Source organism: Aulonocara stuartgranti (assembly GCF_965226115.1).
Source record: "Aulonocara stuartgranti genome assembly, chromosome: 3".
Classification (NCBI taxonomy): Eukaryota; Metazoa; Chordata; class Actinopteri; order Cichliformes; family Cichlidae; genus Aulonocara; species Aulonocara stuartgranti.
The window spans coordinates 3,442,567-3,461,373 of NC_138941.1; the positions used below are offsets into that span (position 1 = coordinate 3,442,567).

The 18,807-nt window shown below is 41.8% G+C and overlaps 1 protein-coding gene across 1 annotated transcript in view; it reads left to right on the plus strand.

Annotated features, from left to right (window-relative positions):
• Positions 1–5,688, plus strand: part of LOC309702232 (protein NLRC3-like) — a 28,466-nt gene extending 22,778 nt beyond the window's left edge. The window contains exons 10-11 of the mRNA XM_082526763.1: positions 4,383–4,429; positions 4,578–5,688. Of these exons, the coding sequence (XP_082382889.1) occupies positions 4,383–4,429; positions 4,578–5,113 (583 nt within the window). The 3' untranslated portion in view covers positions 5,114–5,688. The remainder of the gene's footprint in view (positions 1–4,382; positions 4,430–4,577) is intronic.
• Positions 5,689–18,807: the final 13,119 nt, after the last annotated feature.

Genomic DNA, 18,807 nt, shown 5'->3' on the forward strand with positions numbered 1-18,807 from the left:
TCCCGCCGCCTACGCATCACTGTGAGAGTTAATATGAGATCTCTCTCTGTGGAAAAATAACTTTAAATCCCACTGACGTGTGTATAAATCTATATACGTATAATGTCCCGCTGGGCAGCAACTTAAAAAAACAACTTTTTTTGAAGTGTTGTGAACGCAGCGCGCTGGGGCGAATGTCGGCGTTTGCCCAATAGAAAGGAGGAAGCCAGCCAGGCACAGGAAAGAAAGAAACACTCCAGGGCAACGCTGCTGGAACTTTGACTCATTGAGAAATGTTTCCCTGCTTGCATCAAGCCCGGCTGGTGTCCCCTGAGATCCATATCCACCCTGATTGGTGGGTTAATTCAGCTCCGCCCACAACACTGTAAAGTGTCATACATTATCAAACTAACATTACATTTTCATATTAAGGTGGGGCCAAAAACTATCGTCCTGCGGGCCGCAATTGGCCCGCGGGCCACGAGTTTGAGACCCCTGGTGTAGGAGGACACCTACTCTGTGTCTGGTTAAGTATAAGAGCCCTTTGTTAGGGGGACCGCTGGACTCTTAGCACAAGCTTTGGGGTCACAGGGTCACATCTGGAACACACACACACACACACACAGACACACACACACACACACACACACACACACACACACACACACACAGACACACACACACACACACACAGACACACACACACACACACAAAGACACACACGCACACACAGACACACACGCACACACAGACACACACACAGACACACACGCACACACAGACACACACGCACACACACAGGCACACACACACACACACACACACAGACACACACACACAGACACACACACACGCACACACACACACAGACACACACACACACACACAGAGACACACACACAGACAGAGACACACACACAGACACAGACACACACACACACACACACAGACACACACACACACACAAAGACACACACGCACACACAGACACACACACAGACACACACGCACACACACAGACACACACACACACACACAGACACACACACACAGACACACACGCACACACACAGACACACACACACACACACAGACACACACACACAGACACACACACACGCACACACAGACACACACACACACACACACACACACACACACACACACAGACACACACACAGACACACACACACACAGACACACAGACACACACACACACACACACACACACACACACACACACACACACTATGCACAGACTGGTACTCTTTGTTCATACCTGTGTAAGACGTCATAATGAACTTGTGCATATTCATGTAAGCTCAATAAAGAGCAGTGTTACGAGGGAGCAGACGAGAGCGACTGAGGTCAAGTGAAGGAACGGCGCTGTCACAGTTCTCTCCCTCATCAATTGTCTGGTTCCAGCGGTGGGTCTGTGCTAGACGACCCATCACCAGCTTTTTCCACTGGTTACCAGTACGTGGTAGAATCCACTTCCAGATCTGGTTGTCTTTAAATCTGTGAATGGATTGGCTCCATCTTATCTCTCTTTAACAAAAGAATCCAAGTGGAGCCCTCAGGTCTGCAGATAAGCAGCTTCTGACCAGAACTAGACGTAAAAACAGAGGTGAGCTTTATCGATGGCTGCAGCCAAACTCTGGAACAGTCGCCCTTCACATCAGGTCGTCACCAACACTGGACATTTTTAAAAGCCGGTTGGAAACACATTTGTACTCTGTAGCTTTTGTTAAGGTTCAAAAATTGAGGAAGGAGAGTACAAACAACCATGGTCCAGAAGATCTTGGTCAAACAATGATTTTAATGAATACACACGTGTGGGAAGCCAACTCTGTACGCAGACAGCAATTGATCTTCGACTTACTAAAAGCACAAACAATTATTTTATAACATCAGGGTTTGATTAATGACGCCCCTTCATGCGTCACAGATACATTTTATACATAGATCAGATCAACACCACAATGACTTTTAACACAGTTCGAAAGAACATCATCTTCTATTTTCATGGCCGGCACTTCCTTTCTACCTTTCAGTTCCTCTTTCTTGCCGAGACAACAAGGAACGGTTCCTCTTTTACCGAGACAATTTTGCAGTTACACCCAGACATGACTAACCTCTCTCCTCTAAATAAATCTAACTAAAAGTGTGTGTGTGTGTGTGTGTGTGTGTGTGTGTGTGTGTGTGTGTGTGTGTGTGTGTGTGTGTGTGTGTGTGTGTGTTGACCTCACTCAGCCTCTATGTCACCTCTTGCACTTCTGACCTTTCACCAGACAGAGAGACAGAAGCCACTCTCGTATATGTAATAATCGAACCGAAACTATGGATATATCATCTACTAAATAAATGTTTTAATCAAGAACCTCTACTAAACATAATAACTGTGTGCATAAGCATCTTAAGGCCTTCTTAAAGCTATCTGTTACATTGTTAGAGCAATGATCAACTTGAATAACCTAGTAATTCAAATAGCCTCGTCCAACCCGCTGCTCAGAATAACCTAAGACTGCTTTCACTTCTGCAAACTCTCTGCAAGCCTATTTCCTGTCAGCCTGTATCTTTTAGCCTTTTCTGACAGACACACTGTTTAAACCTCTGAATGCAATATCCATGCTGCAGATTATATTATTCTTAATGCAATGGTAATGATGATAATTATTTAACAATAGCAGTAAAATTATTTCCCTGCTCCACACTTTCAATCCTGACCAGTCTTTATAGTCATTACTAGGGCTGGGCCATATTATACCGTTCACGGTAATACCGGTATAATGTTAGGCAACGATAGGAAAATGAAATATCGCGATAGAATGGGAGTAAAACGCGCATGCGCAGTGCCTTTGTTTTCATACGCACATGGCCGATTGTTGAGTGAAACAGATGAACCAGAATTGGTTTGTAAAAATGGTGCAACTTCCGTGATGTGGAACTGGTTTGGTGTTTGTCCGTCAGATACACGACAAAGCACATTTTTTTGCAGAACATGCAAGCGGCCGTTGTTATTGTCGTATTTGTCGGACTAAGATGCTCTTAAATCTGGGAGTAATCTGGGTCCTAAACTCCGTATGCTTCAGGTCAAACAACACTGCAGCATCACTTAGAGTTAAAAACTGTCTAAATTCTTTCATCTTTAATAAAACGATCAGCATTGCTGCTTTACCAGGTGTAACTATGAAGTTTAACTTCCAGGCATCCATGAAAACAAAATGTATTACATTTAACGGAGTTAGACGTTAGCAGGAAGCTAGCGGAAGTTAGCTCGCTAGTTTCGCTAGTTACCTAAGCATGATATTGCATGTTCTGACTGAGAGATTTCTGAAAAAAATCAAACGTACAGTTCTGCTATCACTTCCAACATAAATGAAGACAGGAAACTAAACAGCAGTGACGTTTGTAGGGTTACTGAAGTTGGGCTAGCTGGTATATAATGATGTGCTACGTGATCGCTAGCGACACAGCTATGTTAGCATAACATAAACAGTGAAGCTGGAGGACGAACACTAACACTTTTCCACTTATAAAAGTTAACGTGAAGGTTCTTCATGGTTAGAAACAAATGCAATCGCATGGCAGGATGTTGTAAACGGACCAAACTTCAGTCAGGAGAACAACTGAGATAATCCATCCACAATATGAGGTTAGTCATTAATAGACTGCAACAACATGGGAATAGAGCAGCTGCCAGAGAATTCAACATTAATGAATCAATGGTACAGAAGTGGAGGAAGCAAGAAGAATGAGTTTAATAAAGTTTGATTTATCTGACTGCTTTGTTTCGCTTAATGTGCCTTATAATCCCGTGCACCTTATGGTCCGAAAAATACATACTGCACACTGCAGTTTAATGTTGCAAAGCACCTCTTTTTAACTTCAGTGGATATTATACATGGTTATGCTCAGGATATGTCAGCCCATTTCTACTGGAAATGCCTTTTGGTTAAACTTTCAGCAAGGAATTTGCATTTGCACTGTTACATTTTTATAAAGCTTTAATGTACATAAAAACCAGCTTCTTGTTTAAGTGAAAATAAATGGAAGGTTGTCTTTTTGCGCTAGTAATGTTGTGGAGTTGTATTTTGTCTCGCATCAATTATATCGTCGGTTATATCGTTATCGCAAATTTTCAAATATATATCGTGATAAATATTTTTGGCCATATCGCCCTGCTCTAGTCATTACTGTGTATGTTTCCTATTTTCTCTCTACTCTGTGCAGCACTTTGGCTCAAGCTGTTTTTAAATGTGCTGATAAATAAATGTAGATTTCTTTGAATAAAACAGTGGAGCCGAGCTTTGAGCTCAGTGTGTAACAGTCTGTGTGAGAGCCATGTAATGTCCATGTGTGCATGCTGACTGTGCTGCTCTGACCCCCCTCCTCCTTTCAGGGTGGAGCCTGCTGGAGTCCGATGGTTGAGACCAGGTCTGAGGAAGTGTAAGTGTGTTTTTAATGGGATTCATGAAAACAAAGCAGCACACATTCAACCATCTTCATCATGTCAGGAGTCATCATCAAAGTGTCAATCAATGAACAGATGATGGATCAATAACTGCAGCTGGATTGTGTTTGTTCTCTCCATCAGATTCCTGTCAACTCACAATCGACACAAACACAGTGAACACAGAGCTCCAACTGTCTGACAACAACAGGAAGGTGACACGTGTGGAGGAGGTTCAGTCATATCCTGATCATCCAGACAGATTTGATGTTTATCAGCTGCTGTGTAGAAATGGTCTGACTGGTCGCTGTTACTGGGAGGTCGAGTGGAGAGGAGACGTTTGTATATCAGTGAGTTACAGAAGCATCAGAAGGAAAGGATACAGTGACTGTGAGTTTGGACACAATGATCAGTCCTGGAGTCTGATCTGCTATAATGATGGTCCTCAGTCTGTCAGGCACAATAAGAGACAAACATCCATCTCCTCCTCCTCCTCCTCCTCCTCTGTCTCTAACAGAGCAGCAGTGTATGTGGACTGTCCTGCTGGCACTCTGTCCTTCTACAGAGTCTCCTCTGACACTCTGATCCACCTCCACACCTTCAACACCACATTCACTCAAACTCTTTATCCTGGCTTTAGGTTTCTCTGGCCTCCTGGTTCCTCAGTGTCCCTGTGCTGAGTGGAGTGTAAAGAGTGTCTCCTGTTACAGAAACACTCTGACTGTTGAACAGATAGTTCAGTCTGTACATGTCTGTCTCTTTCACTCACAAACACGTTTTCAGATTCATGGATTCAATCAGTTGATGTTTGAAACTCTTCTAAATGATTCCTTGTAAACTTCTTCAGTCACAAACAAACAGGAAGTGATGTCACATGTGTTCCTGTCCACACAGCAGAATGAGTCTATTGCTGACAGTGATGTACAAACAGAGTGAGCATTTCTGAGGCCCAAAATAAACTGAGTAGTTCACTGAATGAACAATGGACTGTGAGCTCAGTTCCTTCATCATTAGTATGGATTATATATGTATATGTATTATATTAGTATCATATATATCAGGTGCTGCTGCTTTCAGTCATTGTGCAAATGTGCTGTTTGTAAGCTTGTAAAGCTGCAGTCAGCTGAGACTGAAGAAGTCACCTGATCAGTGAGCAAACGTTTCTGAAAACGTCCAGATGAACAGAATCAACCTTTTGGGATCAGCCAGCAATGCAGCATCATTGTTGTTCAGCTTCAGAGGTTTGCAGGAATGAACTGATGACCAGAAACAGCTGCAAAGTCCAAGAAAATACCAGCTGGAGTTCAGCTGCATTTGAAGAAGTCAAAGAAAAGTAAGGATGGCAAAGGGCGACGTTTTCTTCCAAAGAGCTGCAAACATGGTCGACGCCTCATTAGAAGAATCATCTGGACATTTGTGAGGAACTCTAACCAAGAAAGCAACGTCACACAGATCCAACAGACAGTTTCCATGACTGCAAGTGTTGAGTGGAAAAATGCTACATTGCATTATTGCATCCTCTCACCACAGGAGGCGCTGTTGGCACCACTGATTGCTGATCAGCTGTTCTCTGATGATCTGATTGATACTGTGAATAACGGGACTCACTGAACTCTGTGACACAGTGAAGATTACAGAGTTTAACTTCACCCTTTAAGACTGACCACAGAACCAAGTCCGCCAGAGCTTTTGTTATATTTTTACATGCTGTGGAGCCATTTGTGGGAGCATTTCAAGTTGCTATACATCAATACAACTGTTATAGCCCTAATTTTAATAATATGTATGCATTAAGTCCATAGTAACTACATAAACTGCAAAAAAACCTCTGCTCATCCATCTCTGTGTGTATCAGGATACATTTGGTTCATAATACACAGAAAAATCAGAGTTATTACCTGTAATAAATGTGAAAGATTCCTGCAGTGATAACCAGGCAGGACTGAAACACATCCAAGCTGTCACCACGGTAACAGCACCGTCCATCCACAGGTGAGGGGAGGAGCAAAAAGAGGGACTTTGACCATTTTATACTAAAAACACTCAACTAATGTTTCTAATATGAAACAAATAAGCCCACATTAATGTGAGCGTTTATTAAATAATAATAATGATGATTTCCTCCTGATCTCATTTCCACAGCAGAGAAAACTGTGGTGTATATTGAGGTGGAGGGTGTGGTCTGTGGCTCAGGTGTAGAGTGAGGGTGGGGTGCACCACAGCAGCATGCTGGGACTGCTGAGGGTGGAGGAGGGAGTGATGATGACATCAGAGCTGCAGCACAGAGACCAGTGAACACACAGTCTGTTCATCTTTGCATAGATACAATATACAGCACAATATTGAATGACAGACACGCTGTGGGAGCTTCCACAGATACACTGACGTCAGCATCCAGAGTCCTCCTGCTGCTCCCCCCTCAGAGCCCCGTGATCAGCACCAACACATTCAGTTAGATGACAGAGTCCAGCTGCAGCTAGAATCAGCTCCCCTCTGTGAACAACAGCACAGCGTCAGTGTTTCACACTCAGTGAAAGGAGGAAACAGCAGAAGAACACCATGTGTGCTACGTTTCCCAGGACACACTACAAACTGCACAAATACAGAGCAGCACATGGAAGGACCTGGAGCTGCATTTACAGAGCTGCAGACAGCGTGATGTCCTGTATGGACAGGTGGAAGGAACCAAGTCCTCAGCTGGAACACTCGTGTTTGTCCACAGACAGGAAACACAGCAGGAAACTTCCTCACAGAAGTGCAGCTCATGGATAACACACTTCCTGTCAGTCAGAATGAGGCTGCAGCCAAACACAGAAAGGTGTTTTTGTCCAGATGAGCCCAGAGAAGAAACACGAGTGTTCACAGACATCAGAAGCTCAGAGAGGTGAAACATGAGGTTGGAGTCCTCGTCAGCATCCAGAAGAGCTGCTGTGAAACCCTGAGTACTCATGACAGACTCTGATGGCACAAACACATCATGATTCAAACAGAAAGACAAACATGGAGCTCCTGATCCTCCTGCATGAGAACAAGCTGACATGAGCGCTGTGTCTGAGAGTGTCTCCCTGTCACAGTGACAATAACACAGCTGCTGCTCACAGTCATTAAACTGACCTGAGGTCAGCTGTGCTCCTTACATATGAACCATGTGACCTCACATCAGTGCTGTGGATGACTGTAGTCATAGAAGAGTAGAGCTGTAGCAGGTGGTGTGAGGAGGAGGTGGTGTATTCTAGTTAACGCAGTACTGAAACACTCCAGCAGAGGGCGCTGTTAAGTCCTTATTGTAACACAGTTACTGTGTGCAGTTAGACTTCATACATAATCTGCACTTATTTCCATCAGACATGCTGTCAGTAAATGATTGGTTTCTATTGATTCTACTTCCTGTTGACTCGTTTGATGACAGTGAAACAATCACAGCTGATTGTGTGATGATGTAAACTGTCACTGTTACATTCAGTGTGTGTGACATAATGTTAGTGCAGGCTGATAACAGCCTGGTTCTGTTAGAAACACATGAACGTGTCCATAGATCAGTGTGTGTTTAACATGAGAGCTTCAGCCCTGCTGATGTGTTAAATAAAGACATGCAGGAAAACTGATGAGACTCTGAAATAACTCTTTATATTTATAATGTAACTCTGCATCAAAAGAACAACAAAGGATCCCAGACAGGTTTCTGTGAACAAAGACCATTCTGATGTTTCTGTGTTTCTAACACTTTGACATTATTAGTAAACAGACTGCAGTGAGCAGCATTTATAAAGAGCTTCTATATAAAGATATGACAGCTGTTTGACAAGTTTATCACTCTGTGTTTGGACCTGATCAGTCCAGCTGTTTACTTGAAACATGTTCATTTACCTGTTCTGTTATATTCATGTTCTTGTCTCTGTTGAAAACACATTTTAATGTCCCTCAGATTTTTCTCCCAGATGAATAAATATAAAAATGACACAAACTGACTGCAGCTACTTTTTGTCCTTTCTGTCAAAAACCTTCATGTGACTCATGAGAGACACGTTTCAGCTGTTTGTGACAGATCAGAGGCCAACAAGTCATTTATAACACTTTCCATCATTGTTTAAAGTTCTCAGTGTTTCTGTGTTGCTGCGTATAGGATCTCCCAGCATCATCACTGTGCTGTCCAATCATTGTGTGCGAGGTTACCCTTATAGTGCGATGTGTGTTTGCACAAAGAGAAGCATGTGTGTCAAATATAAATAAGCACAGAACAGAAACAGCTGCTCGTTTCTTCTGTTTAGAGTCAAGTTAGTGTTTTGTGTCTTTGTTTGAGGCCTGATGTCGAGCAGAGGTGTGTGTAACTGCACTGCTCTGTTATATGTGTGAAGTGTGTGCTTCTCTTCAGCATCATCTTTGTCACTGCTGATTCCTTTGTGTCATCATGTGTTGAGAAGAGAGAACAGTTATAACGGAGGAGCAAAAGGAAGCCCTGAAATCTGCATCAACAAGGAAGTGTTGGCTCACCAGTGATCCCAGCAGAGCCACTGGTTTGGCTCCAGTTGTTCTAGATTCAATGATGTTGTTGCTACAGATACATGTCAGCATCTTTATTGAATTTAATATGAAGCAGAAATGGTGTCATTAGGAGAAGAAGAGGAGAACAAGTCCGGCGAGGAGGCAGCAGCTCTTAAAGATGAAACAGCAGCTCAGCCCTGAGCTCAGAGAGCTGCACATGAAAAAGCTCCTCAAGCAGATCCTGTCAGAGGTTTGTCATCAACAGGAGGAACTGTTCACATCATAGGATGAAGATGCTGTCAGCTGGATGAAGAAGGTTATTTAATGCAAACGTTCACACTGAAGTCAAATTGTTGTCGTGTTGAACAGATTCATGTACTGATCGTCTCCAGAATGTTAGAAGAGCTTCAATGAATCATTAGAAACAACTTACAGCTGCACAGCTGTGTCAAACACATCTGTGTGTCATTGTGGGATTGTTGTGTTTCTACATGTGACACACGTCTAAAACATGCACACAATCTGAACACAAACAGGGACTCATGTGTTCCCACAGCCAGATGCTGAGAGCCATTTCCTTGTAGTCCTGTGTCTACATACATGAACCATTAGATGTTATTGGAATGATTGTCAGCTCTGATAGTTTCATGTGTGTTTAGCTGGACGCTGTTTGATCCTCGACATGTTTAAAGGTGTCCAGTCCTGAGACACTGGGGCTGGAAACAGCTGTGATGTCATTGGACTGTCACACAGACAGAAGTGCATGAAGTGAGCAGCCGAGGAGCCGCTGATGTTTTGGATTCAACAGCATTTGAAAGGTCGACACAGACACATTTGCACACAGAAAGCTGAATCTGTCATATGCCACAGTGAACTCACTGTTCAGTGTTTTTCAGGAAGCTTCTTAACTGCCTCTGCTGCCAAACAAGCAGCTGATGTCCTTGAGAAGAAGCTGAAGAAGTCTTCAACAACAAATACAGGAAGTGGACTTTCAAATACTAGATTCACTTTAGACTCACAGAGAAATGACTCAACCAGCTGTGTTTGACTCTATGAAAGGTCAGTGTGTGTCTGCACACAGACTGTTGTGTTGGACTGTTATTCAGTTGTCTGCTGAATATTTTCAAATGTCTGCATCTCAGCTGTGATGAGGCTGGGGGTCATGGGAGGCCACCGTAGCAGCCTCTTCAACATCATGACATCATCATAAATGCTGCTGGACTGTCTGATGGGCTGACGGTGAAAAAGCCGTCGGGAAGGAAACAGAAGACATTTCAGAGGCTGCAGCAGATTTCTTTGATTCGGGGCCTTTTTCAGCTTTATTGGACAGAGCAGTGAAGATAAGTGACAGCAAAGCAGAGAGAAAGGGGGCGTGGCCCGGGTCAAAGCCAGGCCAGCTGCTCTCCACCTCGTGGTCACCTGCTCATCCTAGTGAGCTCCACCAGCAGCCCTTTCACACACTTTACACTGTCAAACACTGTGTGTGGACCTCAGCTAACAACAGGCTACATTTAAGTCTGGACTACATGCTTTTATATTGTTTTTATTCCATCAGCAGCTCAACATCATGAGCAGCTTTGACATAAAGACATCAAACTCAAGCTGACTTTAAACTACTTTTAATACAGGGGCTCAAAAACAACAACATCTTTATTATATATCAGGACACAAAGTCATTTCATCTCAAAGGGAAACAGCTTTATTTGGAATAACCAGCACTATCAACTGGTTTGGGATCTCCACCAGTTTCATGTCTTTGCAGCTTCTCCAACAAAGTTCCTGTAAAATCAGCATGTTTGTCTTTATTGGTTTGATAGTGATTGATTATTCAGTCCCAATCTGCTGTCATCTAAAGAACAAAATGATGTTTCTATGAGTCACAAAGCTCCAGATGTTGTCGGCTTCACAAAGAAAACAAAGAACTTAAACACAAAGTGTTTGGAGCCAAAATGTTCCCAAGCTGCTCTTTTTGAAATGGCAGAGGTACAGTGGTGTCTAACAGCACACTGTGGAAGGCAAACATGTTATTGTTGGATGAAACTTCATGAATCCTTTGTAGATTTGAGCTGTTGGAGCCTTTCTTTTCTCTTCAGGTGTACAGATGCTGAGGAGGCAGGTGAAGCAGGTGGAGCTGTTGTGATGCTGGCAGAGGGTGTGTCTTAGTAACTCTGTGAGGCAGAACTGGATCCAACATTGTGGATGTGTTGATGTTGGAGCCATTAAGAGTCTCTGGCCACACTGTAGGATTTCCCTTTGATCCACTGTGGGGGCATTTTGGAGTCTGTCAGTGAAACTCTTCATGTTTGTGTTTGACTCCAGTTTATAGAAACAGAGAAATCTGTCATGCTTTTGTTCGGCCTCCACAAATACACACATTTGTTCATTGGTTGGACTTTTTGGAAGGAGACACATTGAAAACCATGTTAATAAGATCTTGTTGTTTCCTGTGGATCCGACACAGAGAGTGGACTTCAGACAGAAAGCGTGGAAGAGATTTTAGAGGCCGTGTGTGGCAACAGGAAGTTTCTGTGTGTTTGCTGATCTTACATGTGGAAAACAACACGTGATGTTTGTGAAGTTCTACAATGATCATTGTTCTCACAGCATTTTGAGTGGGAACAGTTCAAACTGGGAGTAGTGGGAGTTATTTGCTGATTGAAACAAGCTGAATGTTTCTGTGACGATGAAGATCAGCAGCTCAGCTGATCAATGAACTGACATCTATCAGTCGTTTCATGAGATGAAGTCATCAGCAGACATTTGTTCTGACTGTGTGATGAATGTCAGAACGTCAGGGCTCTGCTTTAGTCACTGCTTGATGATCATTGGCTCATTGTTGAATCCAGGGCCCAGTCTGACCTCTGACCTTTGCTGCAGGTCTTCTGTGTTATCTCCACTTTCATGTCTGATCTTCTGCTGTATCGTCCAAAATAAACATCTGGATCATTTCCAACACTTCAGCAGATCTTTAGTTTGGGCAGTGCAGCACAAAATAACACATATTGTACTATACTGCCCACTTCCTGATCTTATTGGATCTGTGTGTGAGGTTGGTGAAGGAAACACATGTTTACTGAGTGAGTCGCTGCCATTAGGAACTAGTTTTTATATCACAGCCTGGAAATCACACAGGACCATTTCTGCAAGTGAAAAGTCGTCATTGGAGGAAAATGATCATGTAGTTTGTGCGACTGAAGACTTGTCCCAACTACATGTGCTGCTGACCCTTGACCTTTCCTTTAGGTGCACAGAGGAGTCTGTGGAAACATCCAGAACTGAGGCAGTGCTACAGATGCTTCAAATAAAGTGGTGTATTATCCATGTTTTCTATGGATCACATCCAGTATCCTGATCTAACGAGCCCCCTTTGTGTGGATTTTAGAGCCTCTGACTTTTGCTGCGTCTCATTTCAAGCACAAGAGCAAGAAGTGGATGAAGAAATGGGGCGAGTGGGGTCAGTGTGGTGCGTGTCAGCTGTGCTCACACATGCTTTCACAAAGAACATGTGTGTTCATCGGCAGCATTAAGGTGCACTTTAGTCTTCATAATAATAAAGTATTCTGACTTTATTCTTCTGAATCCTCACAGTCATGTTGCAGCTCTGCTCTGCTTTAAGAAAATGTTCTACCAGGATGTTACTTTCCTAAACGTGTTCTCCAAATGTTCCAAAGACTTTGTTCTAAGTCGTTCTACATGATGAAACATCCACACTAAGTTTAAGAAGGACACACAAACACCATCTGTCCTTTCATCATGTGTACAAACGTGTTCAGATGTCAAATGTACCGTGAATGGATGCAAATGTGGATCGTTCCAATAAAATGAGACAGTTTTGTAAGTGGATCACAGTTTGAAGTTCATTATAACCTATAAGAACATGTTATTCAAACCAATTTTATCCAACAGGAAGAAGCATCAGGGGAACAGGAAACATTCAAACATGTTTACTGTAAGAACTGCACAAAGGAAGGAAACACAATCCTACACACGAGCACTTTAAAATGGACATTTAGCTTTTCAAACATCAGGGAGCTGCAATAACAACACTTTGCCCATTCTGATCAGACTAAAAGATTTATAGAGATTTATCCATGTGCTGGAAAAGGATTTGATATCAACATAGATGCAGATTAGCAGGAGCATTTTCTTCATATTGATTTAGAGTTCAGTACCAGGAATATGTAGAATTAACATCTGTGCGCATGACGAGTGATGAAAATTCAAAGTCAGGCTTTCAGAGGATGTCAGAATTGGTGTCTCTATCTGTGACTGTCCCAGAGGAACCTACCTGAGGGATTATTACAGATCTGTCTATATAGAAAGACTTGCATTGATTCACAGTGTACAATTCTTTCTAATCTATTAACATCTTCCTCCAAATCCTGTTTCTGCTGTTTAATGACATATGTCTGAATACAGACAGTGGAAAAATGTCAGTTTTAGTTTTACTGGATCTCAGTGCAGCATTTGATACAGTTGACCACAACATATTACTCAAACGACTGGAGAACTGGACAGGTCTTTCAGGAACTGTACTAAACTGGTTCAAAACATACTTAGAAAACAGGAAATACTTTGTATCAACAGGTAACTTCACATCTGAGCAGACAAGTATCACATGTGGAGTTCCCCAAGGTTCCATCTTGGGACCCTTTCTGTTTAACATTTACATGCTCCCACTGGCACAGATTATAAAGAACAACAAAATAAACTGTCATAGCTATGCAGATGACACACAAATATATATCACAATGTCACCAGGAGACCAAGGCCCCGTACAATTTTCTCCAGCTAAACAAAACAAAACTGAGGTAATAGTCTTTGGCGCCAAAGAAAAACGATTACAGGTCACCAGAGAACTTCAATCTATACATCTAAAAACCACAAACCAGGCGAGACATGTGGGTGTAGTGATGGATGCAGACCTAAACTTAGAAAAACACATTAAGACAATAACAAAGTCAGCTTACTATCGCCTCAAGAATATTTCAAGGATAAAAGATCTGATGTCTCAACAGGACCTGGAAAAACTAGTCCATGCATTCATCTTTAGTAGGCTTGACTACTGTAACAGCATCTTTACAGGTCTACCTAAAACATCAGTCAGACAACTACAGCTCATTCAGAACTCTGCTGCTCGAGTCCTCACTAAGACCAAAAAAGTGGACATCAGTCCAGCTCTGAGGTCTTTACACTGGCTGCCTGTCCGTCAGAGGATAGACTTTAAAGTTCTGATGCTGGTCTATAAAGCTCTGAATGGTTTAGGACCAAAATACATCAGTGACCTCCTGACCCAGTATGAACCTTCCAGATCCCTCAGGTCATCTGGATCCAGTCTTTTATCAGTTCCCAGAGTCAGAACCAGACACGGAGAAGCTGCATTCAGCTTTTATGCTCCTTAAATCTGGAACAAACTCCCAGAAAGCCTCAGATCAGCTGAAACACTCAGTTTATTTAAATCCAGGTTGAAGACTCACCTGTTCTCAGCTGCATTTGAATAAAGCACCAAATCCACACTTTTAAGCTTAAATTTCAAAACTTACATTTAACTACTGATTTTATCTACTGTTCTGATCTGTTTTGATTTTATATACTGTTTTGTTTGTTTGTTTGTTAATTAGTTAGTTAGTTTGTTTGCTTGTTTTAATCAATTTTAAATCATGCTTTTTATTTGTTTTTGTTTCTAATGTCTCTGTAAAGCACTTTGAATCACCTTGTTGTTGAATTGTGCTATACAAATAAACTTGCCTTGCCTTGCCATCAGAAGGGCTCAAACCTCCTGCTGTTTCTACTGGACCATAAATTCTACTTTATGATCATCTTCAAAAATAAAAACGTGAGTTTATTTGTGAACTCTGTGAAATGTGTCTGATGTTTAGTTTGAACCAATCCTGTGTCAGCTGCAGCCACATCATTGCCACACATACAAATGGGTGCGTTCCTGTTTATTCAATTCAATTCAATTCAATTCAATTTTATTTATATAGCGCCAAATCACAACAAAAGTCGCCTCAAGGCGCTTCATAGATACAGAGAAAAACCCAACAATCATATGACCCCCTATGAGCAAGCACTTTGGCGACAGTGGGAAGGAAAAACTCCCTTTTAACAGGAAGAAACCTCCGGCAGAACCAGGCTCAGGGAGGGGCGGCCATCTGCTGCGACCGGTTGGGGTGAGAGAAGGAAGACAGGATAGACCTGCTTAGACCTGCTGGCTGTCAATAGGCTTCATCCCATTTGATTTCAGCCATTTCCGGTGGTCGGCTGTGATCTAAACTCAACATGGCTCCTGTGTTAGAAGAGCCTCTGATTTTAAACTTTGCACATTTAATAGTTTCTTTCCAACACTGTGGAGCTACCAGCCCAGTATATGTAGCCACAGTAGATGGAGTTATCAAGCTGACTGACAAACATCAGGACTCATGTGATCCCTACATGTGGACCTTTCACAGATGGATCCAAGTGCAGATTCAACTCTGCATCACATTTGACTTCAGCTGTTACACACTTTCTAGCTGTGTCACTTCCTGCTTTTTGGATCAGATAGTTTATTCATGTCCACAAATGTTTGGCTGCATGTTTTTATCATCTATATTTCCAGTCTTCATACAGCCAATATTTCATGTGAACTCCAACCTGCCAGCTGCCATGTTTTCAGGGTTCATTCAGTGTTGAAATGTAGGACAAACAGCAGCACATGTTCTCTAAATGTTTGCTGCAGTCATTTTAAATGAAGCTGATACTACATGAGACATTTTCCATATTTACTGTCTTTGAACAGAGAATAATAAAGCCATCAAACATATACAGGCTGTGCAAATACAAACTTCTGTGGTGCATTTGATGACCTGCAGAGGAGAACAAGTCGGGCTTTTCAGCCCTAACACAACCTCTTTGTTCTCAATACTACAAAACCTTCAAAGGCTGATATGCAAGTTTGCATGAATCACCAACACAGTTGTGTTTGTTTCTAGTATAATTATAAATAAGCTGATCAAATATCTGCTGACTGATTAGATCCAGTATCTATTACAGATGAACTGGATATCACAGCGCATGTTGTTAATCCGTCATATCAAACTAAACCGTGTTGCTGGTGTAAATATCCTCCAATAAAGTCAGATGAGGGCTGCTGTTGCCAGGTAACGATGATGTCACACTGGATCTTCTGATCTTTAGCATCGTAGCGCTCGGAGTCTGATGTTGGCTCATGTGTTGTTAAACACCAACATGACGTTCTACTAGTCAAGGCCTCAGCTTATTATATACCTATTATATTCTAGTATCAAATACACAATTTTCAAATGGAGGCCTAATAACAGATTATATTGTTCTCTTCCAAGATGGTTGCTGGCATCCACCAGTAACCTTTCAAAACAAAATGTCTAATTTCACTGCATTGACAGTAGGTAAAGAATTAAACTGACATTACTCCTCCACTGAATCTACATAAATCAACAGTTAAATAATGTCAGTTCTTCCTCTGGAATGAATCACAGCAAAGAAATTAGACTGTTTCTTTTGAAAAATGTTGGGAAAGAACAAATCAAGATCAAAAATCAAGATTCAGTTAAACAACAATTATAACTAAACAATTTGAGATAATGTTAGTTTCCATTAACATTAAATTAGGTTACTGAATTGGCAAACACCTTCCTATCAACATTACCCATTTTACCCCAATAACTAAAGAAATTAGCACTTGCAGGTCAAAACCTTTATTCAAGAGATGCAAAAATAACATTGATACAGTGACTGTCAAAAATTACAGCACTGATCATACTGTGACATGTTGGTTCAAAACAGCACACTTAGAAATATTCAACGTTCTTTACTTCAACTGAATGAAACTGAAAACACCATTTCACACGGCCCATATGGGATATTTAGACTGTATAACTGTTCACTCTACATCTCTTCACTAGTAAAAGAAAGAAAAAATACAAAGAGAAATTTAAAAATGCTGCCAAAATGCTGCACAGAGCAAAAGGAAAAACAAACAACAACAAAAAAATGGCCCTGACCTCATGGCAGTTGCAGTGTATATAAAAATGAACCCTGCGATCTGTTCCTGGAATTGAGCTTCAAAAATGCAGCAGAACAAGTGTGAGATTTAAATGTCTTCTCACCTAGAGCTGGTCACCTTGCATGCATAACAGTGAGCTTTCCTTGCAGGAGCAGTTTTGTCTTAGTTGTGAGCTTTTCTTGTACCGGACTCTGCGCCCCAATTTTAGTGTCAGACCACACCTTCAGAGTATTCCATCAGAACCAACCACGACGCAAGAGGAACACTGATGACGTGCAACCCCATGACCCAATCTGGGGCAGTGATGTACCAGCGGAGTTCAAGTTGTGGACCACCGGACAGAAGATCCAGCACTCACTGTTCCCATGGGTCGGAACTGGAAAAAACACGTTAAGAATTGAGACTCTTGACTACCGATTTGGACTTTTCCTGAACAGCTCAACAAAGATAAATAAGGCTCAGAATGAGGAAATCGACGCGATCAGAATAGTGGTCATGCAACACAGGGTCGCCCTGGACATGATTCTCGCTGAGAGAGGGGGCCTCTGTGTCTTATTCAACACCACTTGTTGCACCTATATCCCGGACAACGTGCACTCCTTGACCATGACCACCGCCCTAGACAAGTTGCGACAACTGAGTAATGCGCAGCAACAAGACTATGTCACGAACAATGAGGACTGGCTGACCTGGCTGCTGAGTGGCAGCTGGAAGACCCTCGTGATAAAAGGACTCGTACTGATAGGAGTTCTGCTTCTATTATTGTGCTTGTTTTCTACATGTATCCTACCATGCATAAGATCCATGATTGACAAAATGGTACAGGCCACAGTAATTACCTATGTTGGACTGCCACTAGAAGATGAATCGGATGAAGAAGATTTAGTATAGAAACACACACACATACTGAATGATGCTACAATTGAAAATGTTATAAGCAAGTGATTGTTGGCTGATAATAAAGTATGATTAAGTGAAAAATATTAACATCAGGAGGGGATGTTAAAGAAGAAATGCTTTTATGAGTTTTATGTTGCATTAAACTATATGTTCATATTTTACTCTTAATAGGAAAAGAACAAAATGTACTACTCGCTCTGTTTATAGAAAGAGGAAGTTCACCCTATGACATTTATACGAACTTAGACACACACACACACATATATGCAAAATTAGAGGAAACTGCTATGCTTGTTTCACCCTGCTATAAATAATAAACGACTACTGCAGCTCAGTGTGAGTCCTCTCTGAGCCCTCACCCGTGCAGCACGTTAACCGTCTCCAAGTGTCTCAGTGTTGTTTATTCACCTAACTGTTTGATAACTGTAAATCTCTGACAAGAGTTTATTTGTACCATCTTCACGTGAACACATTCAAGAACATAACAGATGAAGAAACATTAAAAACTTCCACACTACATAAAGCAAGAAAAATAGTTTATTCCTTTATGTAGAAAAAACAGAAACATCAAACATCTCCAAGACTCTCTTTGAAAGAACTAAAAACCTTTGTTCTCATGGTCCAATCATGAGTGAACTCCCCGATGAAGCCTTGTGTGCTAAAACATGTCAGAGTTTTAAAGGTTAAACATGAGTTTCCAAAACGTTTTGCTGGAGAACAATGAACTATTTGACTGAGTTTCAATCATTTACAGACGAGCAAAACCAGGACAGAGAAAAAAGGACAAAACTGACTCAGTAAAAAACAGAAAAGAAGATCCCATGTAGATCTGTATTATGTAGAAGTTCAGCCCAGCAACCAGTTCAGTTCAACACAAGTTTAAATGATTCTATCTGAACTCTGTGGAGCCTGATCTCAAGCTTTTTGAGTCTGACACAGAAACCAGAGGATCTTTCTGTGTCTTCA